Source organism: Chamaea fasciata, unplaced genomic scaffold, assembly GCF_029207755.1.
Source record: "Chamaea fasciata isolate MVZ Bird 193981 ecotype frontalis unplaced genomic scaffold, bChaFas1.0.hap1 SCAF_8, whole genome shotgun sequence".
NCBI classification, from domain to species: Eukaryota; Metazoa; Chordata; class Aves; order Passeriformes; family Sylviidae; genus Chamaea; species Chamaea fasciata.
In genome coordinates, this window is record NW_027094093.1 from 10,662,306 (window position 1) to 10,687,178 (window position 24,873).

General features: G+C 39.8%; 1 protein-coding gene across 4 annotated transcripts in view; it reads right to left on the minus strand.

Annotated features, from left to right (window-relative positions):
- Positions 1 to 24,873, minus strand: part of HECW2 (HECT, C2 and WW domain containing E3 ubiquitin protein ligase 2) — a 144,969-nt gene that overhangs the window by 24,074 nt on the left and 96,022 nt on the right. For all 4 annotated transcript variants that reach the window (XM_066189600.1, XM_066189601.1, XM_066189604.1 and 1 more), the window contains 12 exons: positions 24,316 to 24,416; positions 22,411 to 23,745; positions 21,059 to 21,154; positions 18,506 to 18,656; positions 18,029 to 18,132; positions 14,805 to 14,929; positions 14,008 to 14,193; positions 9,470 to 9,604; positions 6,637 to 6,739; positions 5,529 to 5,625; positions 2,628 to 2,711; positions 730 to 839 (listed from right to left, as the gene is read on the minus strand). In XM_066189600.1, the coding sequence (XP_066045697.1) occupies positions 730 to 839; positions 2,628 to 2,711; positions 5,529 to 5,625; positions 6,637 to 6,739; positions 9,470 to 9,604; positions 14,008 to 14,193; positions 14,805 to 14,929; positions 18,029 to 18,132; positions 18,506 to 18,656; positions 21,059 to 21,154; positions 22,411 to 23,745; positions 24,316 to 24,416 (2,627 nt within the window). The remainder of the gene's footprint in view (positions 1 to 729; positions 840 to 2,627; positions 2,712 to 5,528; positions 5,626 to 6,636; positions 6,740 to 9,469; positions 9,605 to 14,007; positions 14,194 to 14,804; positions 14,930 to 18,028; positions 18,133 to 18,505; positions 18,657 to 21,058; positions 21,155 to 22,410; positions 23,746 to 24,315; positions 24,417 to 24,873) is intronic.

Genomic DNA, 24,873 nt, shown 5'->3' on the forward strand with positions numbered 1-24,873 from the left:
TGGACTGGGAAATGCCCATGAAAATCACAGCTTTTTTCTGATAAAAACTTCTTGTCTGGAACTACCTAGAGTTGCTTACACCCTAAATGTTCTCTATTTATCTGCACTTTTGTTATCAAATTTGTAGAAATCCCCTTAAGTCACTTCCAATTTGTTTATCTATTATCTTGAGGAAACTAAGCACAGCAACATCTATCAACATGGCCTTCAAATGGAACTTGTCATACTTGCAATAATTTAGTTCTGATCTGCAACTTAGTTAGAATCTGAAACATCAGTTTTATTCCATTCTGACATGAATATCCAGACAGCTGCAGTATGCTATGTTTTGAACTCGCACTAAAGTGTAACAAGCTGGCTTTTATACATAAAACTGTCCCTCATTGCCCCAGAGCTCCAATTACATTGTCATTTTAATGTAGAGTTATTAGATCCATGCTTTTAATTATCCAGGCATCAGGATGCTGGCATGAGGAGTCACTTAGTTGTTTCACATCAGTTAGAAACAAGTCTGCATGTTTTTTTACAAGTCAGAACAAAATCACAACCCCTGAAGTTGTAATACACCCAGCAAACCATCTTGTGAGCCCAAGGCAAAGGTTCAAGCCTGACAGTCAAATGCAATTGTCCTTGTGGACTTTGCTCAAAAATAGTTCTAGACCTTTGCCTTATCAAGGATGAGAAGTGGTTTCATGTAGCCCCTGCAGAAGCTTTGCCTGAGCAGCTTACCTGGAGAGTTCTGAGGCGAAGACACCGGCGAGCCTCGCGGGGACTGGCAATAACTAGGATGAAGTAAGGCATGTGGCGGCACATATGACATTATCTCCTCCTCAAACAAGCTGGCAAAGAGCAGCAAAGAAGAAAGAACACATTTATTTGAATAAATGGCAGGTTTCACTTTCTAGGGATAAATCTCTAGTTATTAGCCTGCTTTCTTTGGTAGTCACTTACCTATTTCCACTGTGCACACTTAGAGTGCTACAGAATAGTTTATTGCCATTTCCTCAAGCAGATTTTGACAGTACTGGAAAGCAGTAACTGTTATTTGGGTATTTGTTCTCAAGGTTAAAATATAGTTAATCAGCCTTGAAAATTCATGGGCCTTCCTCTTTTCTTTTTTTCTTTCCTTTTTTTTTAATGTTCTCATTACAAAGGGTTCAATAACCTTACTCAGAAACATTTTAAGTCTCCAGGATTAAGAATCACATCTGCACTTGTTAAGTGTATTGACTGGTAAGCTTGTTAGCATAACATTCTGTTTAATAACACTCCTGCTGAACCAGGTATCACATCTAACCTGTTCAGGCTGAGTTACTTCATGCTTCATTATTATGAATACACAGTTTTTTAGGTGAAAAAACCTAAACATTTTGCAGCCTAATCACTGCATCTGTGTGTGTGTGTGTCTATGTATGCATGTATGTATTAAAACTTCAGTCTTTTCCCAAATCTGACTCAAGCAAATCTAAAAAGGGACAGAATATCTAATATCAGAATGGATCTGGTATCAAAAGTTATTTTGAATGTGAAACAAGACACAAATAAACTGCTGCAATATGTAAAAATTGTTTTCAAAACTGAGCTACAGCTCAATCTTATACTATCCAATGCAATGAAAACCATGTTCAAATAAAAGATGTTTCTTACTAAGTCTGTTCACCAAACAAATATCTAGACTTTTTTTACGTGGATTTTTTTTAACAGGTCCTTTCTGACAGTTTTTTTTATAGTCATGGCCATGTGATGTTTTCCTCCAAGTTACACATAAAAATCTTTAAAGCTTTTTAAGAAACAATATTTACATTTCAAAAAGGCCCAAACATATATTTAAAATGAGATTTTTTTTAAATAGCTGTAATAACTTGGAGATTTAGGGACCAGAAAGGACTATCATTATGCAATGTGGCCTCAAAATACAACCACTAATATCAATTCTATTTCACCAGATTAAATTTTAAAGGTACCTGTTAATTTCTTGATACACTTTTACAGTGGATGAGAGCACAGCATCAAGATAAAAGGATTTAATTTTAGCAAAAAATCTGCCTGATTAACTCCAAGCTATTATTTGAGTTAATAGCTTAAATTAAAACTAGTAAAGAATCAGCTTCCCATTCCCTGCTGCCTTTACTAAAGGGGACAATGCTTGACAGCACAGTGAAGAGGCAAACAAGACACTAAGTAATAAAAACACCTCTCAAGTGTGTCCCTTTACAAACAGGCACTTCCCAAAGCACAGAATCAAAGAGACGCATTCTAAAAGTAGCACAAGGCACATTGTTGAATAAAGGTCTGAGCAGTACTACCTTTCTATGCATCAGGGCTGGATGCAACAGGACAATTAGAGGTGGCCTGGGCAAACCCATATAAAGCACAAGCACAGTGCTCTTGCACTTGCCTTTCATATTCCATCATCCTATGAAAAATGTGACCTTCAGCTACCATCTAGAACTGAACATGATGAAAATAAAACCCGAGCCTTGAACTGCAGCTCTCCCAGCTGCAAGTCCAAGGAGTGAAGGGGAAATGATTGGGTGACACCATCAGCACACACTGCTCCCTGAAAGCTCCTCAGCAGCTGCCACAGCACGCTGCACACGTGCTGCATGGGCAGCAGCAGTGCCTACCTGAGTAACATGACAAGGTCTGCATCACTGGACAAACGCACCAGCCCAGGTGTTCCCTCTGTCCGGATGAACTGGATCTTCTCCCTGAGTAAGCAAAAAAAGGCTTTCAAAATACCTTTTGCAAATAAGGCATCAATGTGTACCACAGAAACAAGAAAAAGCACAGAGTATATCAGAAACCTCTGGGTTATGCTTTTCCCTACTTTTTTTTCCCCTGCCACACCAAGTCCATGTGAGCAGTAAAACAAAAACTTAATTTGTTCTGAGGAAGGATGCTCCCATTGCCCTCAAGCCTTCAGTGCTCATGCTCTTGGGAGGGTTAGGGTTAGATTACTTCACTTTACATCAGTGCCCAAATGGCAAGGCTGGAGGAAACAAATGGTGGATTACAAAATATATCTTAGCATTCAGCTGGCAGCAACACCAGAAACCAGAAGGATGTTTTCTGGGTTAAATAATATATGCAGCCTTCTGAAGGAATGCAATCCATGACTTCCTGGGGTTACCAGGGAGAGTTGTGATTTCAGTGATTTTTTTTTAACATATATGCCTTTTACCTTCCATTAAGATATAAATTCTATTTAATGTATAACAGGTGCCTTTGCCTGAAGCCTTTTACATTATTTAGCAGCCTCTCAGTTTTACCTGCAGTGGCTTGGAAGAAGATTTAATCTTGGAAATGTGCCTAATAAAGATACGATAAGTATAATGTTCTCACTCCACCATGAAACCTCTGAACAGAACAGCAATTTTCTACATGTAGTATAATTTTATTTTATATTTTAATAGACTCTCAACGTCTTATCTCTTCTTTCTTTAAGTGAATGAGAAAACATTTTAGACAGAAAATGTCAGAGATAGTTTCAAGTTATCTTTGTCCTCTTCCAGTGGCCAAATACTGATTTTCCTCCTCACCTTTTGATATATTTTAATAATTAAAATAATATTAATAATAATAATATTTAATATCATTATCATTCCACTTCAACTGCATCAAGGTCCTGAAAGGAAGGGATTACTGGCAGCTGGATTAATCACTATACAAAAAAAAAAAAAAATTAGACAAAAGTTCACACTGAAGGATTTCAGTTAGGTCCTAATTTATCAAGTGTTACAGCAATGAGTTGTTTAGTCCCACAGTGTGTCAAACAGACATGGATTCAAATAATTTGCTAAATCGGGGTCTTAAAAGACTAACCAGGAAAAATAAAACTGGGATCTTTATAAAAGTGAAAATGTTACCGAAGCATCAGTTTTAGAAGGATATAGAAGAGGTATAATGGAAGATGATTTACCTTAATCAAATACTAACTTCAAATACTAAAATTAGACTGAAACCATTCAGCTTAACAGAATGACTTTTCTGACCAATGCCATTCAATGTAAAATAAAACTATGTTCATTAAAATCCCCAATTATTCTGCTGAAGCAAGTCAATTAAGGCATATGTATCTTCAGTCTCCTTCCAAAGTAAATGTGCAGAGGGACATATAATTTCAAGCAAATGAGGTGCAGAAAACAGTATCTTTTATCCTCTGATCTTCCATTTTTATTCTGAAACCCATCTATTCTCAAGAAAGTCTCAGTTTGTGGGAAATGATGAATCTGTAATCAGGAAGCAAGGTTCTACTACAAGCAGAATCGGGGAATACCAATAAGCCTTGTGAGCAATTTGAACTCTAATTTGGCAAAAAACCCACAACACACAAGAAGAAAATTACACTGATTGTTTTCAGACTAAAGGAAATCAAGCACCCTGGGTTAAAGAATATGAAGCAATAAAACTACAAGCAACCAGAAATTGTTTGTGTACTACTTCCCAGCAGATTTCAAACCAAACCTGGGACAAACTTGCCTATAGTGATATGGGTACAACTGTTTTGACAAACTGAGAACTGTAGATTTCTGCTGTATTTTCGATACACCTTATATTCTGCTAGTATGTTGTTTCAGGTTTGGCAGCCATGATTTCTTTAGAAGGTAAACCACATCTTTAACACAGAAGTCACATGATAAAAACTGTTATACTATGGGAGAAACTACAAAACAGGGCAGCTTGTCGAATTTTGGGAACTTGCAAGACACAGAGGAAAAGGGCTCAATAGGCAACATGGAACAGAAAAAAGAATAGTATCAGTGCCAGCTGCCATGCCAGCCCGTGTGGGTAGGGCTCTGCAACACAGCACTGCACAGGAGAGACTGCAAACAATCAAACCAGCATTTTTTAAATTTATCTAAATTTTAGATATCTATTCCAAGGAAGAACAGATACATTCATTTCAGTTCTGGTCACTACTATCCCAGTTGCAAGTATTTCCATTTCCAAGTCTAAACATGTGAGGGAGGTGTAACAACCACACAACAAAGATCATCCTTCCTCAGATCTTGTTGCACTGTGCAAAAATCTGTAGATATCCCATTCTGTAAATTTTGGAGAGACATCAAAAATTCTGACTGATGTAAGATTACCTCTGGACGTCAAGAGGTCAGGACAGCCTTTCTGTAAATGTGCTTTGTGAAGATAAGGACAACCCCAAATGCCACTCTGCCTCATGCTCCCAGCTGTACACATACCCAAATGAATGGGCACATTTTCTGTGCCATCCAGCTGTCTTGGCACATTAGGAGGACATCAGCAAATCTCTTATGCCAGTTGTTCCAAACATTTTCTTGTAGGTACCTTTATTTGATAATAAAACATTACCTCTGTTCTCCTCAACCTTATTACAGGCTGTTACACAGAAATACAGTAAACAGCTATTTCCTACAGCTTTATGAATATGGTTGAATGCACCAGAAGTCTACAATCTGTTATGTTCCACTGTTAATTAATGAAAGTAGCTAATTGTAGTTAGCACTTTTTACTGAAATGGGAATAGCAAACTTCACTAATTTGCTTACCTGAGTGAATGATTCCTGGTAAGATCTGGTTGACGTTCTTGTAGAATTTCAAAGATATTGGGCTGCCGCAAAAACGCAACTATCTTGTCATTGTAAGCTGAAAACATTAACAGAAATAACATGCTGAAACAAGGTGATCCCAAAACAAAGGATGCCATTCCTTCTGAGTCTTCAATAATAATGACATAATTCACCTTCACAGTTCTAAGTTTAGAAGTATTGGGTTAATACTTTTGCATGTAAGGCTACCAATTGCATTGTCTTGTAAGGAACACACTTCTTGATTATGAACCAAATCTCATTGTGAAATATCCTTTCCACTGCTAAGAGCTATAATTCTGTCAGCAACTTCTATTATATTTTAGCACTCACAGTCTTAGCTAAGGTCAAACCAGAATATTTATTGTTAGAATAAAGTTGGGGGGACCTTGGTTTTCCCTGCACTGAAATGTATTCTCAAACATTAAGCAGCCATTGGAAACACCCGTATCAAATCCTCGTTACTGGCGGAGCCTGCGAAGCGTGCACACCATGTCCATGGCAAGGGGGAGGATTTAAATGGACAGAGGTTTTCAAGTAAACACGCCACAGTACAAAGAGCCAGTTATAGTTAATCGGATTAATTTATCTTGATTCGGCACAATGCGACAGCTGTTAGATTTAATAAGCTGAATTCTGTACATGGTGGCACAGAAGTCAGTAACTCTGTGTATATGTAACTGAGAGCAGAAGTTAAGCTAATGACTAATTCCAAGCTGATTAACACTTTCTGTAATCCTGCCAAAATAGATGCTCAGAAGTTGTGGAAAAAAAAAAAGTTAAAAATCACTAGGAATACACGGAGCCCAATTAGGACCCGATCTGACTCCCTGGCTTCAGTTCATCCTGTGAGCACACAGAGTATGTGAGCTAGGGAGCTAAAACACATCAGTTATTTGGTTCTGCACACTTCTAGCTCTTAGGTTCCAACTGAACAGTGGGGAAATGCTGATGGACAGAACAAATGGCACCTTCTACCCATCTCAATCGAGTGGAAACCCCAGCAGTGCAGAGCACCATGACCCCTCAGGGATGGAGAACTCCGAGCAGAGGCTGGATGCTGACATACCCACTGGAACCACATCCTGGTACTGAGCTCTGCTGACTGTGTTAAATGTGCTGGATGGTCTTGGCAAAACTGGGGGTCCTGAATGACGGGAGTCCTCTCCGACCTGAAATGTGCAAGTAAGCACAGTGAGTGTCCCTGTGCCAGCACGTGCACTCAGGTACAGCATAGTGAGAATTTATACAGCTTAAAACCAAGCACGTACATCAAGGCTTTGCTTGATCACCATCCCCAGTAACCACTGCAGCAGGAAGCTCCTGTGCTGTTAGGACAGGTACTAGCAAAACATTTTTTAGCATACTGAGCCCATTAATAGGAAGAATCAAAACTGATGCAAAACTTACTGCTATTTTTAAACTGACTCATTCTGAAAAGAGACCAAAAAAATTAAAACTGGGATACCCCTTTTTTAATTTTGCAATTTAATTTTGTCTTTTGTAACTCATGGACATCTTTATCTATATGAAACATTCTGGAAACCAAATTCTGCTCCTTCATTAGCACCTCTATTACCTCTGTGCATGAATGGAATTTCCCTAAATTTGAAGTGAAAAAAAGTCTGTGGCTGAAGCCTCAAAGGAGAATAAAGAAGTGAGTTCACATTCAAGCAAGAGCCACAAGTCCAAAATTGGTAAAAACATGGCTCCTAGAATAATTCAGAAACACTGTTGTGTTTTTCTTGTATTCACCTTCTGAGCTTAAAAAAAATTGCATGTGAATTTTTAGGGTAGAACCACAATTTAAATTGTTCTCAGAGTCATTTGTTATGTCAGGGCAACTGCTGCAGTTTACTGCGTGATGAGGTTTCAGACATTTCTCGGTATTCAATATTTTATCTCTATAATATATTTGGTCAACCTCTTTTTCATCCTGCTGGACCTCTTTGTTTACTTTTCCATTTATCTGCCTACATGTAATGGCTAGCATGTGAACCGCACTCCCAAGCTTCAAAGATCTCTAAAACATCTAACTACAAAAGATCAAATAATTATAAAAGGTTGCTTTTAAATCCAATCTCTGAAATCACAAAGCAGCAAAAGTCCCGAGATATCTCCCAAGTCCTTTTTGCTCTCTCATAATATTCTTCTAGAAAAATGAGGAATTATTTCCTGTTAGGCAATGTGCTGGAAAAGGAATGCCATTATTATTAGCTCCAGCTTCACACTGCAGTTCAGCTTTAGCTAAAAAGGCATTCCTTACACTAGTTCATGTTTGCTTTAGAGCATCCCTCTGTAAAAACTGGGTCAGTGGCTTCAAAACATCAAAGTTCATGGCAAGTTAAAGCTAAAGAAAGTATTTTGATTTTTTTTTTATTAAGTACTCATCTTCAGCAATAATGTATAGTTCCTTTATGCAAAAGCTTAAAAAGAGGGGGAAAAAATACAAATATGCAATATATAAGCCCAAAAGTTCAGAGGAAAAACTGGCGTTCAGGTTCATACATAAGTAAAAAGAACATCATTGCATCATTAATCCTAGAATGGTGATACTGTACTGAATTGCTATGCTTGGGATTCCTATCTGGGATTATACCTCAATTCAAGTTGCAATTATAACAATATCAAGGAAACACTTCTAAAATTGCATGTAGAAGCATGGTTTAAGGAATTTCATGTGTCTAGATGGAGTGGAAAATTTTGACAGGTAAGCAGCACTATATATATGCAATATATATGATAATTTCTTGTTGGATAAACTATACTTATTTTGCAGCATTGACAATTCCAGCAGCATGGTTGGCACAAATACCTGTTTTAAGTGCAGAGCTACTGGATGCTGTAAAGAGAGATAATTTGGGTGCATATTGGGTAAAGTCAAGAAAAAGAAGTATTTCTGCTCTGTTACAAATCACAACAGAAATACTTGCCTTACCCTATTCAAGATCTAAATAGCTATATGAAGGCACTTCTAGCTTTCTTGCCTTATACACAACATCACCAAATTGATGGAAAATGCTATTTAAAACCATTAGCAAAATGTACCTGACACTAGGAGGGGACTGACTAAACCATGTTCACGCAGGATGTGACAAGATATGCAGCCAGTGCTGTGGCAGACAAGATTCATGTTTGCTCTGAAACACAGGTCTGGCAGACCTTCGTCTGCCCCAAGACTGAGCTAAGGAAAGGATAAATCAGAGCATTTCTCTTGCTATTCTGAACTGTATTATCTTTAAATCCTGGCATGCAATAGCCCTCTCCTGAAAAGGCAACCTACAGCCAACAGTATAGAGGTTTTTAAATAAAGTACAACTGAAGTCCAAGTCACTACACATACACAAGGTTACAAGTGTTAGGAAGTGACAACAACAATATGGGGACAGCCAGTGAAAATGCTGCACGACAAAATAACAAAATAGCGTTTTCCATGTATTTCTGATCAGAAACTAAAGATAAAATACATATTCAAAGGCATATAACAGTCTGATAAAGCTGTATGTGGTATGATTTTTTTATACTTCATGGGAAAGTTGCAGAACTAGATGTATAGTCACATATGCATCTTTCCCCCCCTCTTATTTTGCACAGTTGTGTATGAATGCACTCGGCAGATACCATGTTGGACAATACATATTTTGTCAGTGAAAGACTGGATAGAGGAACCAGTAATCTGTAATCAGATGCTCCCCTGTGGTTAAAAGGGGTTACTGCGAATTCAAAATAAAAAAACCTCTATATTTTTCCTCTGAATTCATACATGTTAAAAGCATCAACGGCTAGCAGAAAAAACAACAAATCCTTACGGATGACTGCTGCACTGTTACAGAAGAATCATGCTCCTCCCCACACGGAATGGTGTGGAGGAGGACAGTGTCTGGAGCCCAGAGCCCACTCACCTCCCCAGCACTGTGGCTGCGCTGCCGGGTCAGGTGCTGCCGGTGCACCAGCGCACTGGTGGGCCGGCTGCTCTGCAGGGGCAGCCGCGGGTCGATGAACGTCGTGGTGCGTGAGTTGTGGTCAACAAAGAAAGCCTGCAGAGGGACAGAGAACACAGAGCTCATCACCAATACTTTATTAATCATGTCTTGGGTTAATGCCTGTTGGGAATCTAGGTTTCATTCAGTCGGGAGGGGCTGTTACTGTGGAAAATCTGTTACTGTGGTTTGCATTTCCCTTCTGCAGAAGGAGGATAACTCTTCCATCCCCACCGAAGGGATGAATTGTTTAATGTCTTACTTTGTTTGTGTCTATAAAGTCCTTTGAAATTCTCATCTGACAAGCATCAGAAGTGGGAAGCTTTATTATGACTGCCAAGAAGAGAAGACTTGAATATTTAATAAAAGTAATCCTGGTGTAGTCTCCTTTTCATCCCCTTATAAGCATCTAAAAAGGTGTCATTAAGCGGCAAACCCATTACCTTTTGTGAAGTATTTACCATATAATTATGAACACAATTGGCTGTATATATGCCTAGTGTATGCTTGCATCCAGTGATGAAATTTGATTATAGAGGAGTAGGCATTTCTGCCATATTCCTGCTACAACTATTCTAAGTTCACTGACCTTTTTTCTAAAAACCAAAACAAAATGCAAAAAACCCCCCTAAAGCACCATTCCAAACAAAAAAAAAGACCTCTGAAAACCAAAAAGAAAGGTCAGCCAAGAACACAAAGATGATGACAACAAAAAAATTTAAATCAGGCAATTGATGAGAACAACCACATATTGGCCAGTCAACCATTTGCTGAAAACAAGGTCACAGGAACATGTACCCTGGAAAATTAAAACCTTCTAAAATTCTACCCAATTTGAACCAAATAGGTTTCTAAGCCCTGAAATTTAAACTTTTTGCAGCACCACTGTTGCACTTGGAAACCACCACTATTCTATTTCAACGCATTCTGTGTTTTCTGTCACAATACTGGAAACATGTGGAAGTGGCAAAAAAAGAAAAAAAAAAATCTTTGTTTTGAGCAGGAGAATTACAGGAAAGGGACATCTGGTTTGAGTAATCAAAGAATCTAGACCAGCAGAGAGGTGGTCAGGGACTGCAGGAGCCATTTCTGTGTTTGGCTACCAGTGAGGTACTTGGACCACAGTTCCACAAACAATTTATTCCTGTGGTGTCAGCAAAAGAAACATTCTCATCTTTCCCCCTCCTGACCACTTGTTTCATCCTCTGTGTGCCCTTCCTGCCTTGTGCTGGCACAAGTGTTTTTGTAGCCATGCAGTGAACCCATCAGGGGAGCTGGTCCAGGCTAAAATTACTCTCTTTTTGTCCCTCTCCCTACTGGCTCCTCTAACCTCGGTCAGCTCACCAGGGATGAGAGGAGAGCAGAACCACCCTTCTGGCAGCAACACCAGCTTCTAGTATTCATGGAATCATTGTTTCAAACTGCTTGGGAAAACCAGACCAGAGAAAATGCAATTCTTCTGACTGCTGTGAAGGTAGGTAGACAAACCAGTGTGTCATGCTATACAGCAACTAAATGCCATTATGGACTGTGATGGGGCAAAATGTTCATACTTCCATTCCCCAAGGAAGGAGAAGCATATGCAGAGACACCACAGACCCTGCAACTGTGGCAGTTCTGGAGCAAAAAGTGCTCCAGAAAACAGCACCAAGCTCCCACAGCCCCTGTACCTGTCGCTTGTGTCTACAAGGAAGGAATCCCACCACCTGAGCAGTAAAAACCCTGCTCTGACCATCTGACACAGTCACAGATATGCAAGTGAAACTGTTTCACAGTTCAAACACTGTAAAGTGTATTCAAAAAAGGAAATTTTAATTGCTACATCTGAGCCTGACGCAGGACTCGTTTACCTTTACAAACGATGCCACCCTGCAGTGCAAGTATACAGATTAGAGAATACAAAACCAGTGAGAAAGGATGAAAACCATCATGAAATTTATATTTGGGGCTTGGCAAATGACTGGAAGAGACTGCTGGAACAGCCAGTCTTTCTGAAAATTTTGCCCCGATTGGTAAGATCTACCTACTTTACTAGCAAGTGGTTGGTTTGGGGTTTTTTTAAGTCTTTCTATTTTATCTAGTCTGTGTACATTTATAAGATGTAAAGCACTTTCAGCAAAACACAGGTTGATTTCATTAAATCAACACCATATTGTAAATCACTTACTAAAAAAATCCTGATTCAATGTAGAAGGCAGTACCACCTAGAGCTGCACCACTCAGTACTGAGTTAATGCAGCACTCTAGTACTGCCTGCAATGTTCCATAGCATTCTATTTAAATAACAACTCAGTTTAGACATGAAGATAAAGACAATCAGACCTTATTAAATATGTATGGTTGCAGGCCAGCTAGTAGTAGCCTACTTTAAAACAAAACATAAATTATCACTTTGAAGCTTTGGTGAAGATAACCATTGGAGCTTTGATGCTTTGGGCTAATCTGGCCACTGGCACACATCTCAAAATAGTGTGGTTGACAATCTCCCTTCAAAAAAATTCCTCTCATAACTCCTGCCTAGCTATAATCCATAAATCTACAATGCTTGAAGAGACTGACATAAAATAGGTAGTGCCAAAACTATATTTAACCCATTAAATGTGACTAGTTGCCTTAGTTATTCTTTCACTTAAAATCTATGAAGCTTGCTAACATACCTTTTCTTCCTGTTGAAGACTTCAGTAATCAATTACTATGATTTCTTTAGTTGTAGACAGAAAAACCAAAAATGTCCTCTAAAAACTGCCTATGTATTTGCACATCTTGCAGAGATCTAAATAAAAAGCACAAAGACTTGCATCTGCTTTAAAATTTGGACATGTGCTTACACCCACTGCACAAATGAACTTATTTGTACAATGTCTGTATGCACATGGACACAGCAAGGCAGAATCCCAAAGTTCAGCTCAGGGGCCTATTAAGCCTATATAATGCTTCCTGCCACCACATTTTCAATGGCTTTCTGCCTCCCTGTGGTTGGTGACTGATGCAGGATCATCTGTAATGCCCATCAGAAATGACACTGTAGTCACACCAGATCTTTTAGGGAAGACTGCAGGATATTCTCTCCTGTAGGGGATACACAGGGGAGCCAAAGAGGAGTGGGCAGCTGGGCTTTGGTGTGCTGCTCTGGAGGGAGTTCAGAGGTGGGCAGTCCCCAGCTGACCTTGGAAGACAGCCCACAAGGAGGACAGGCAGGCAGCACCCCACTGCCATGGGGGAGTGAAAACACCACTACTCAGCATGGCACCAGAGCCAGAACCACCACTGTGCCTCGTGAGCAAGAGCACCAAGCTCTCACTGTGATATACTTGAAAAAATAAAGGAAACTTCTCAGCAGGGAAGAGTAGTTAAGGAAAGGAAACATAATTACATATTGTGTAATATATACTTATACTACATTTGGCTAAGTCCTACTTGCTTCTCTTTAGGTTTATGCTTTAAGAAAGGCAGGTGCAGTTTCAGTTTGCTCTCCCCAAGCACTGGTCTTGCCATGTACTGGCCATGGTCTCTCCCAAGTGCTGAACAGGCTTTTCCACTGGCCACAAGTGGCACTTGTGGCACAGACAATTCAACACCATGAAAATGTGCAATACTAAGACTAATTCAAAGCAAAGAAATCCCAGTAGGAATTTATTCAGTGCTTCTTCTTGATTAATATTGTGGTAGCACTGCTGTTACCAAACACCATCCCAGAAATCCAAAGGCCTAACTCTCTCTGTGGAGGACATATTAAAGAAAATTGAAAATTGCCCTATTCTTCAGGAGAAAACTGGCCTCTGAAGAACTAACAGAACAAGAATGACTTATAACAGAAAACAGTGAGGCAAAGAACATTTATAGAATTGCATGTTTCTAATTGTGTGTCTAATGAAAAAACAAAGTGCTTTTCAGAGTTAAAAAAATCTAGAAAACAACCCTCAAGCATTTTTACCCTTCAGTTTAGAATTGTCTAATCTTTGCAGGCATCAAGGTCATTATTTATATGGACTCTCACAGCTAACCATATTGAGAGTGATAAATGTAAGAACCAAGAAGCTAAATATGCTAGTAATCCTAATACACTATTACACCTTATCACTTCCTCACATGCTAATCACAGTCTATCTTTCACCCTCCTGTTTTCTACAAAAAATATAATATTCCAGATACTGAGGATGCATTAGCTTAAAATTACATTAAAACTTACATCACAACTATAAAAGTGATATCAAACTATTTTTTAGGAAATTGAAAATTGATACCTGTTTTAAAAAAATCAATGAGACTTGCAACTATTTAAGATCTCTAATACCTCTTAAGGAAACCTCCTCCATACCACTTCTTTCCTTCAAAGCAACACACAACCACCAGAGTGATCCTCCCCAGAGCTATCCCAGACCATCCCATTTTACCTCAAGTACATCCATTTGATGTCAGAAACTGATGAGCACAAGGCCTTCTTAGCCCTGTAGAGTTACCTTGCCCTGATGGTCGTGTTTCATCTCCCAACCCCTGGGCAGCTCCAGCTGTTTGTTAGCAAACATGTTGAGGAAGCCCACCAGATCCCGGTTGTGCTGGTAGCGCTCGAAGTGGTGGGTGTCCCGCCGGACTTTGGTGATCATGTGCTTCAGACACGTGTTGTTTGTAAACATGCGGTAGGCACTCTGAGAAACACACAACAGCAAAGGCTTTTCTAAGAGAAAACTGCTCTCACCACAAAAGACAACCCTGTTCATTTCAAGTGGGCCTGCAGAAGAAGAGTTACTCATTCCATTGCTTCTCCTTACACTATAAATCCCATTAGACGAGGAAACATTGGGGGGGGGACCTATGCGAAAAGAAGCACGGAAGAACAGGCAAAAAAGGAAAAGATAATATATTAAGATAGTTTCCTGTTCAGTGGGACCTCTAATATACCTTGATATAAACCAGGCAATCTGGGGGAAGCAAATATTGCCATTAAGCAGCAAGGTCTTTCTCAGATTTGTGTCTCACCCTGTGCAAAGCACAGTAAGAAAGCTATTGCTTCCATAAACAAATAATTTTGCACCATAAGAAAGATGAAGAATCGAGTGGAAAATAAAAACTGCTATCATGCAGAGCTAGGATGGCTCTGATAGCCCAATAATTTGAGGGGATAATGATGAGTGAATCTAGCCTCTATGTACCACCAATATCCTATCATCAAACACTGAGCAGTATATTTGTACACGAAACAACTGCATTTATAAGCACATATTTATGAAAGCCTTTGAGCTGCAGTCAGCATACTCACAGGGTTAGAATGCAGCACTGTAAAGAACTCTGGGCTGATAAGGAATTTCACAGGGGGAGACTGGAGCAATAAAGTAAGTCTGGATCTGGAGGTAGAGTGAGGCAGCACATTCTCTCTTCGAAAATCTAAGAGCAAATAAATGATAAAGACTTCCAGCAGTTATTACCAAAGCATCCCTGAAAACAACTATATTGATGTGAATCACACAAGCAAGCATTAAATACACAACTATTTCAGATTTACTGAGGATTGCCCACATAAGTGTATCCAAATTTCTTCTAATATAACACTGAAGTTTCTGAAAATATTATAATTTTAGTTTAGCAACATTTGCTTGTGGCTTTTGGTAAACAGTCATAAAAAAAAGAAAATCACATGAATTATTTGGGTTACCAAGTTTGTGCCTGCATATAAGATGCAAGAAAGGCCCCTGGGCATGTCTGCACTGCTATACTGTAGTTGTATGCTGGTAAGTTATTTTTTAAATGCTAAGTAACGGATATAAATGTCATTGTACACTTATAAACGTTTCATTCCTTCTTAAAAAACAAACAGTAAATCCGCCATTACCACAGCCCCAGTCTTGGTACAGTATTGAAGCAGCTTATGTAAGTAAGAATCAGGTTGCCAAGGAAGTACCTTTCAAACTTCAACTTCCAATAAACATTTGTGTCTTCTCCTAGCAACTACAGAAGTGCCCTGATTTTCCTTCAGTACCAGGAAGGAAGAGAAAATATACTGAGTAGTGTTTGCTACAATATCAAAACTGTTGCCCCCACAATTCTCTTTGAAGATATTTGGAAGATATTTTTAATGTAAATGAAAAACTGCAAGTTCAGATTTGGTCTTCAGTGATATTACACTAAAATGTGTGCTGCCATCTACATTTCAGTTTCTTTCTTTTTTACACATAGTAGTACGTGCACACTGCTCTATCAAATGAATGTTAATCATGTAGACCACAGCAATCATGGATTTAAAAGATGATAACACACAAGCAGTGCAAGGAGAAAGGCAGTGAATGAGACTCTGAACAGGGAAAAGTAAGAAGAAATAACAAAAGAAGAGGATAACAAAGGTAAAATTCTAAGTATGCATAAGTAAATATTATGGAAAAAAAGGAATGGAGAAAATAAAAACATTAGAGGAAACCAGGAAGTGAGAGGGTAATTGGTAAAATAAATGAACAAGAGGATTTTTAGAAACACTACTTAAACAATAGACCTCAAGCTGTCCCACACTGAGCACATCATGAATGGGGTGAAGGCAGAGTGGCACAAAGGCTCCTGAAGCTGCTGTGCCTGAATACTTGGGCTGGGAGTGTCTTGCAGACACAGCCACGCACTGAAGTTTTATGTGAACTCTGTACTGGTACAAAACTTGGGTGTACACCAGGCAACTCTCGCACCCTGGAAGATGCTGTGACTTGCTGCAGGTAATTCCTCTGACATAGTCTGGGCAATCTGGAAACCAGAACGGGTCACCAGGTGGGTTTTTATTGCGGTTTGAGGCTTATGAATTTGGTTTATGAAAAGTTTATTCAGCTGAATTTGCTCAAAGCTGATTTGTGTACAGCTCAAACCATCTGGCTGCATATGCACAAAGATAGAAAAGGAAACAGCTACAACAGAAGTGAAGACTACAAGTAATAAAAGGGAACACTTGGGTAAATATCAAATTCTGCAATGACTCGAAACTCGGAAAAGGGTGACACTGCTTGCATGTCAGATTAATTTAGGAGAGACTTGTAAGAGTACATCATGAGCATCTAGAGACAAAGCCAAAGCACATGACACCACACAGCTGTGCAAGGGACTGGATGGATAACAAACTTTATAAATGTGTTACTAAATTTTTAGTAGGAAGATGACCAAGGAGAGAACTGCTTAGTGAAAAGAAAAAAATTAATGATGTTCAGAATTTTAAAAAATGTCTTTCTTCCTATCTTCATTCCAAAGGTTAACACTGGCTAGACTATGAGAAGAGTGAAAAAATGGAGGTGAGAGAGAGCAGATTAAAGATCATGGTGCAAATGAAAGGTTTTCAAATCCTTTAGGTCAGGTGACATGCACTCGAACAGTTAGGAAACAAGATGGAGCAATTGCTGAGACACTGGTGTCTCTTTCAGAGTTCTGAAGTAGTTTGCAGAAGGAATGGGATAAATGCTGTAAGAGTCCACCAAGATGTTTTGCTAAGATCTCTCTGGGTCTGGCCCTACTCATTATTTCTACTAATGACTGGATAGGGAGGACAAAAATGCTTCCAATCAGTAGATTCTGCATTACTCGGACAGGAGGATGGACAAGATTCAAAACCACAGGGACACATTAGAAAAGTACAAAGATCTGTGTGCAGGTAGGGAAAATCAACTCACAAAGACCAGATAAAAAGAGACATTTGTGCCAAAGTTCTGCACACAAGGATCAGGACCTGATCACAGACCGAACACTGGTTAGTGTCAAACTATTAAAAAAAAACCAAACCAAAACCAACCAAAAAACAAACCTTCTGCAGGAACATACAAGGAGCATTTATGTAAGACACTTCCACAACCTCTTCAGTACAGCAGAGTCATAGTTTTATTTGATTTTCTGAAATATTCTTCAGAAGCTGAAGACCAACTCAAGACAATCCTGAGTAGGCTAAAAAACTAATTTGAGACCTAAAACCAGAAGTCAGAAGTAAAGACTAGGAAGCAATGGATTTAAGGGTATGTTTTAAGAAGAAGGATGAGTCAACTGTCTAAAACAGTTAAAGAATGTCCCTCAAGTGGAGAATATAAGAACTCATGAGACAGCACTTGGCAAGTATGGCCTGGGAACAGCTCATCCAATCTATCTACAGAGATGTAGTCGATGACTGCCTGAAGCCCCTTCTAGTTCTACATTCTACTATTTCAAATTGCATTAGCAGAGTCAAAATATTTGGAAGCCAGACCACACAATTTTTTATTTTTTCACTGCAAATATCCTGCTTTCTAAACCAGTCTGGTACTGACAGAAGAGTGCTCTGAATCTCACAATCTTCTCTTCAGCATATTGAGCAGGCTGAGTCATAACCTTCAAAACTAGACAGCAATGAAAACAAATGGCTTCATTTTCACACAGACTTTCAGAGGAAGAAGTTAGGGTTTGCCTTATGTACTCTCACTAAACCATCTATGAGATGAGTACTCCCTTCTTTGGAGCTTTCCTTCTTTGGGAAAAAAATGAATTTTTTTTAACCTGAATTAGCATGGTGAAATTCAGCTTCCTCTGCAGCTCCATCCACAGCATTTGCGTGCTCTTCAGGCCTGTCATTTGTCATTGTTCTTCGGATGCTCTGGTACCTAGGGTTGGAAAACTGGACTTTACATATAGTATATGGTAACCATGACCCAATCCTGGCTCTGAGGGAGCCTGCCCATATTTCCTGCCATGTAGGTTAATATATATTGACCTCTGATTTCTGCATTAATAGCTTTTTGAATTTCTGACAACCATTATCAGATGTATTACTTTTGGTCACATAGCTTAAGATGGCAGGTGGAACACAAAAACCCTGGAAGCTCACATGCAAAATAAAAGCAACAGCCACATAAAAATAACCACATAAGGCCAGCTGTGGGAGCAGCTGTGGCCTTGTCCCCATGCTCAGTCTTGCAATGGTGATTGCAGCTTTGCAAGCACACAGAATTCACAAGCACCAAGGGTAGTTCTTACCGGCGATTCAGCTGTTCCATCTGCTGGATGGAATTTGACCTCTGGAGAATCTGTGGGGCTGGGGGAGCTGTGGGTCGCTGCCACGTTGTTGTCCTGTTCACGTGGTCCACGTAAAAAATCCGCCCATGGCTGTCAATTCGAGCCTCCCAGTCTAAGGAGCAATAAAATACTGTCAACTATGGAGGGCCTGGGGTTCAGTCATCGATTTCTTTGAGCTCTGTCACTTTTGTAACTCATCTATTGTTTCAAGTCTCTTTAATAATAATAATAATTATTACTACAACATAGACGTATACAAATGTATATAAAAAATACACATCTATGCAGAAACAGACATGCCTGATTCTTAGACATTTGCAACTACAGAAAATATGCAAACCATTTAGCACATCAGTTGAAAGACAGTCTTTGAGAGCTCAGAAGGTGTCTAGATGAGACTATCTATATTGTAAGTCTAAGTGAAAGTAGCATCTGCTGATAAAATAAAAACACTCAAGTTTTTAAACCAAAGTTTGTAAACAAAACAAAACACCTAAGTATTCCAGGAAGAACAGAATTGTTCATTGGAGAAAAAAAACAAAAAACCCCCAAGTAACAAAACAAACCAAAAACCCCTCAAATAGTTTACATTTGTGAATTGATTATCCTGCTAATTGTCAAGCCTGAAACCACAGCATAATAAGGTGGCATTTTTCTTGTTGTGTTTATGCCCAATTCTGACACAGTCATCATTTCTGTAACATGCTCTTGCAGAAGAAAACCACTTTTTCCTGCATTTAATTTTAAATACACAAGTTTATACACTTGGGCATTAGCTTCCAAAGTAAAGCATCTGCATCAGCATTGTGATGGACAAGGCTGTCTTCTGCTATGTTCCTATATAAGGCTATATTCCATCAAATCACTGGTAGTCAAATGTGTTACAAATAGCTTGCTGAATTGCAAAATTGTCATTGATTGAGATTTCATGATCAAGCTTTGTTAGTTTTTCCTCAGGAATGTAGGAACTGGAGCATATTGTTGCACATTATAGGCAGAAATAAAAGATAAATATTTAAATTCTTTCTCTTGTTCTTTAACTTGACCTAACAGAAGACTGAAAGAAATACACATATTTTTCTTCTTTACTTTCAAATTCTGGTGAAATAACAAATGGAATGTAACCCAAATTAAAAAGAAATTACAGCTTATAGCTCAAAATCATATTCTTAATATTTTCCTCTACTTTTTCAGAATTAAAATATTAAACCTGTCACACATCTGAAAGCAGAGCTTTGGGGAAAAGAAACTGAATTTAGGCAATGATTAGTAGACTTTATTCATATTAGCAAATGATTTATTTACATAGAGATTGTAATAGTCTTTGACTGTAAAGGGGTGATGTATACATGCATCATGCCATGCATGACTACGCAGAAATCCAGCAAATGTCAGAAATGTTAACACACAGCCAAAGCCTTTCCCACTAACATTTCAGCAGTTTTTCCAAGTAGTTATTGTGGTATATAGTTTTCTTCTGAAACGATAGAACTGGACCAGCTATCTGTACGTTTCTGAACTATTTGTCTCCCAGACACAATTTTGTAAAATGTAGAACTGGTATAATAGGGTGGCAGTTAATTAACTCAAAGATCTGCACAGAAGATTAATCTGATTATAACAGAACCAGCAGGGAACACAACCATATCATCATCCTGGCTTTCCACACACAGTTGTATCTGTGTTCTGCTATCGGGCTCCTTCCAGTTACTTGCTCCAATTACAGGGCAAACACAGTCCCATACCATACCAGGAAATAGGGATCTGTTCTTTTTACACTAAGTATCTTAATTCCCAACTCCTTTAAAAGTAACAGAGTGTTGCACACAGACCTCAGTGGGTCTACTTTTTTTTTTTTTTTTTTTTTTGCATATTTGATTTAAAGCAATGCTTGCCTATCAGCTGTGTACCTGTTTTTTTTTTTTGGGGGGGGGGTCCTTTCTTTGAATACTTAATACTGAGTAGATTTTCATTTCTCAAAGTTTAAGGAAGTAAGTTCAATAATTGAGAGCAACGTATTTTTCATATGCATGAGAGAAATTACAATTCATTTCTTTGTTAAGACTCATCTAACTGTTGCCTAATATCCAGGTTTATTTTAATATCAAATCTTCACTCTGCCTCAAAAAATGCAAGGAAAGCACAGACACCTTTAAGTTAATCTGCAGATATGAAAGGTGTTGTATGTAAATCATTACCACACAAGAAGTATTCAGAGATTTCAAAGTGCTCGACACCTCGCAGTGCCTCACAAGCACCATCACCTCATCTCCTGCCCCTATGCCCTGCACACAGGAAAGGCAGCACTGTCTCTGCATAAGCGACACTCAGCAAGTCTGTGTGCACCAGGTGTAATTATCACAACAACAACACCGGACTCAACCGTCATCACTCCTCACTTCCAACTTCTCAGCTGTCCATTCTCAGTTCTCACATTCAAAAAGGAAATGTAATGAACTCTCAGTAATGAGGCACAGGCAGCTTATCCCCCAATTAAAGCATGGAGAAGCTCACTTGGTGGCAGAGCCTCATCCACTCTCTGGTACCGGCTGACGTCCTGACGCACCGAAGGCAGGGACCTCAAGGGCTGATGGCCATTTGCAGGAGAACCTGGAATCAAAACACACACAAATTATTTTTTTCAGTCAGTGTAGGGAAGCCCTAGAGTTGCCACTCAACTGACCAAGCTGTGTTAAAGCTTCTGCAGGACTACGGTTTTTCAGGATATATCTAACAGTCATTGGCTCTTGGGGTCAAAATAAGTTATGCTGACAGTTCCACGCAAGTGATTCCTCTGGGATGTTCTGGCCCTGGAAACGTCACCTCTGGGATGTGCTGCATCCATCCTTGAGCAGCCAAACCCAAGGCATGCAAACAACCTGTGCCTGAGCCATACCCCAGGACAAAGCTCCACCTGGCCTCATCCAAAACCTTAAGGGTGGAAGGTGTGTCCTTCCTTGCTGCAGCCAAACTGATCTGAAAAACATGATGCAATCTGACACCTAATAAAGAGCATCCTAAATGTATAGAAAATGTTGTAAAATATTGACAGTATTTGAAATAAACACCAAAATTATTATTTCCAAGTCAACAACCTGTTAATGAAGAGAATAAATTATGACTTATATAGAGCTCTTGGTATGCTATGAAAAAGATGCATTCAGAAACCCACTTGACTGGATACACTTCAGTCCCTGAAGAAACTGAACAGCTAATCCATTATTAAAGTTGCTTGGAAACAATTCATTAGGGACACATTTCTACTTTCAGTGATTTTTGTGAGACATAAAATTCTCAACTGTTGAAATAATTTTAAAATCAGTAAGAGTTTTAGAGTGTTAACTTGGGTAACACATTCCTCTCCTCCCAAGGTTCCAGTCTGCAAGGATCCATCTGGACAGAGAAGGAACTGGGGAAAGGAAGATAAAGAGCCTGAAGCTGACAAAAAATTATTCTTTTTCCCTTCCCTTTTCTTTTGATTACCCTTATATTTTAAAGCTAATATAAAATATTCAAAAGAAAAGAGCCAAATAAAAATTCTATTTTGCATTTCATACTTTTGGAGAGTTTTGTCCCTCATTACCACGAGCAGGGTAATACTGTGGAATTCTTTCCTCCTCTTCATCCTCCTCACTACTCTCTCAAGAATTAAAATACATTCAATTTTAAAATAAACACATTTAAGGTATTTCAGGTTTGGATTTTTCATTAAATCAAAAACACCCGAGAGTCTCTTGAAGAAAGAAAGAAATTCAAAGGAACAAAAAAACCACAAAACTTGAAAGATAATGAAATTGAGGAATTCATGATCTTTGTTTTCTGATGCAGTTATGGTCACTCCAGAATGCGCCTCCTGCAGTTGTTACCTCCAGTAGCTCCTTCAAGCTGTGCTGTGGCACCCTCACAAGCTGCCTGTGCTCCTTCAATCTCCTCATCCTGAGACTGGCTCTGGGCAGCTGCTGCCTGCAGGCTTCTCCTTCTTTGCCAGATTTCTTCTGCCTCCTCTTGGTCTTGCAGTTCACCTGCCTCAGCCTCCTGCGCCTCCTCCTGAGGCAACTGTACCGCAGGCAGAGAACCAGCAGCAGCCGCAGAGTCCTGTGCTTCGGCACCCGGCTCCGCCGCAGCTGCCTCGGGGGCACAGGCTGCCTCCTCTTCCTCCTGGGAAGAAAAGGCTGGGGTCTCGGGAAACCTGGCGCTCTCGCAGGAGGAGCAGCGCATTTCCACGGAGGAGCGCCGCACCGTCGCGCTCTCGTTGCAGGAGCTGTCGGCGCCCTCGGCGTCGCTCTCGCCCTCGGGCCGGGTGCTGGCCTCGCTGACGCTCTCGGTGCGAGCGGGGTCGCTCTGCTCCGTCTCCGACGACAGCTGGGAGGGCTCCGAGCCTTGGTCGATGGACTCCGTTTCGCTGACGCCCCTTCTGCTCCCACCTGCGGCTTCAGCAGCTCCCGAGTCTGCGCTGCCGGGAGGCTGCTCTGCCTCCGGAGGGACAGAGGACTCGCTGCCGGCCTGCTCTGCCGGGGCTTCGGCCTGAGGACCCTGCAGGCTTTCGCCTCCTTCCTCCGGAGGGGGAAGCTCTGGGAGAGAATCTTGCTGGTCATCAGTTGACGGCAAAGGAGCATCAGAGGCTGAAACCCTTTCAGTCTCTACAGGCCCTGGCATTACCTGATCTGATGAGGAACTTACTTCGTTTCTTTCAACATTTCTGGTAGCACCATTAAGCATTACTAAACCACCGTCATCTTCCAAAGATGGAAAACCCAGGTCTTGATGCAGCTCGTGCTCCTCTTCATCTGAGTCAATGTGAAGCATAGCATTAAGTCTTGTGTCAGTAGGGAAGCTACTCCTCAGTTTTGGGGAGGCTCCTCGTGGACGGTCACCACAGGCAGATGTCCCAGGTCTGGGATGGTTATTGTGTTCTATTGCATCGAGATAGTCATTAAGTGAGTCCTGGCGCCCTCTGGGAGGGGATGATCTTGAAGCACCAGAGGTGAGTTCATCCTGGTCTGTCTCCAGAGTCCTACTAGTCCTTAAAGAGTGTCTCAGGATTGTGTCTCCAGAAGATTCCTCAAAGACTGGGCCATTGGAACACACCGTGGATGTATCGTGATGTCCTGCTGGCATGTCCTCATCATCAGAGGGGCTCCCCAAGTCTCCATTTACAGAGTTGGTTCCTAGCAAAGTGCCAACTGTTTCTGGTGAAGCATCTGCAGAGACAGAAAGACTGAATGTGAAACACAGAGCAGCAACAACACATTGTTCATTCTACTTAAATTATATAAAAATACACATCCTCAAAGATGCTTGCTTACTTCAGTCTGAAAACTAAGGGAAGAAACTTCAATCAAAATAACAGAGGGATCTACGTGTTGGCACAGCATTCACAGAATTTTCTCTGTACACGTCCATATTCTTTTGAAGGATACAGAAAAACTAAGAAGTGTGCTGTATGACTTTAAAGGATTCCCATTTTGCTTTCAAAAGACAGAGCACTGCCAAGCATAAAATTAGAATCATAAGCAGATTCATTCAGAATCCATCCAAGAAAATCAAAAACAATATCCTAAGTGTTGGTGGTTTTGGAACTGCCAACTCCAAGGCAGTACCTGCCATTTATAAATTTTGAATCCCAATAGAAAAAGATCTGTAGTAGGGGGACCACACATGAATGAGAAAGAATATTATATCCTCAACAACAGAAAAGCCTAGACACAGAAATGCATAGCAACTCTCTCCATACAACTATCTGGAGATCCAGATCATTGACAAATGCTCACCTTCATGAACAGAAGATGTGATTTCCACTTTGAACTGGAGATACCCACTAACATGATCAGCTGGGAGCCTTCTGCCAAGATTATAGCTGAGAACCTGGTCCCTGCAAAATCAAAAATACTGGTTTTTAAAATTTTTGCTGGTTTCATGTTTTCAGTATTTAATTTCTATTATGGTCTTAAAATTGGCCACATACTCCAGTTTGCATGGAAAAGCACAAACACGAACAATGGTGTGAAATACCTTTAGTTAACAGATAAAGCAGCCTAAAAAACTATGTTTGATCAATTCCAAATACAGATTGTGCCCCACCACTTCTTATACATCCCTATATATCTTAAGTTCTAAAGAAATCAAACTGCAAAGATCCTCTCTCCTAACCTCCTCCCTTCCCCAACATAAAGTGTTTTATAATTAACAAAACCTTTCTGCCCCCTTGTGGTTTTTACTATGTACAAAAGTCACAAATAGTTACTTCCTAATTTTTCATGTTCAACAAAGCACTTCTACATTCTGATTTAGAAAAGCTATTAATTTAATAGCTTGAATTTATCTTTAAA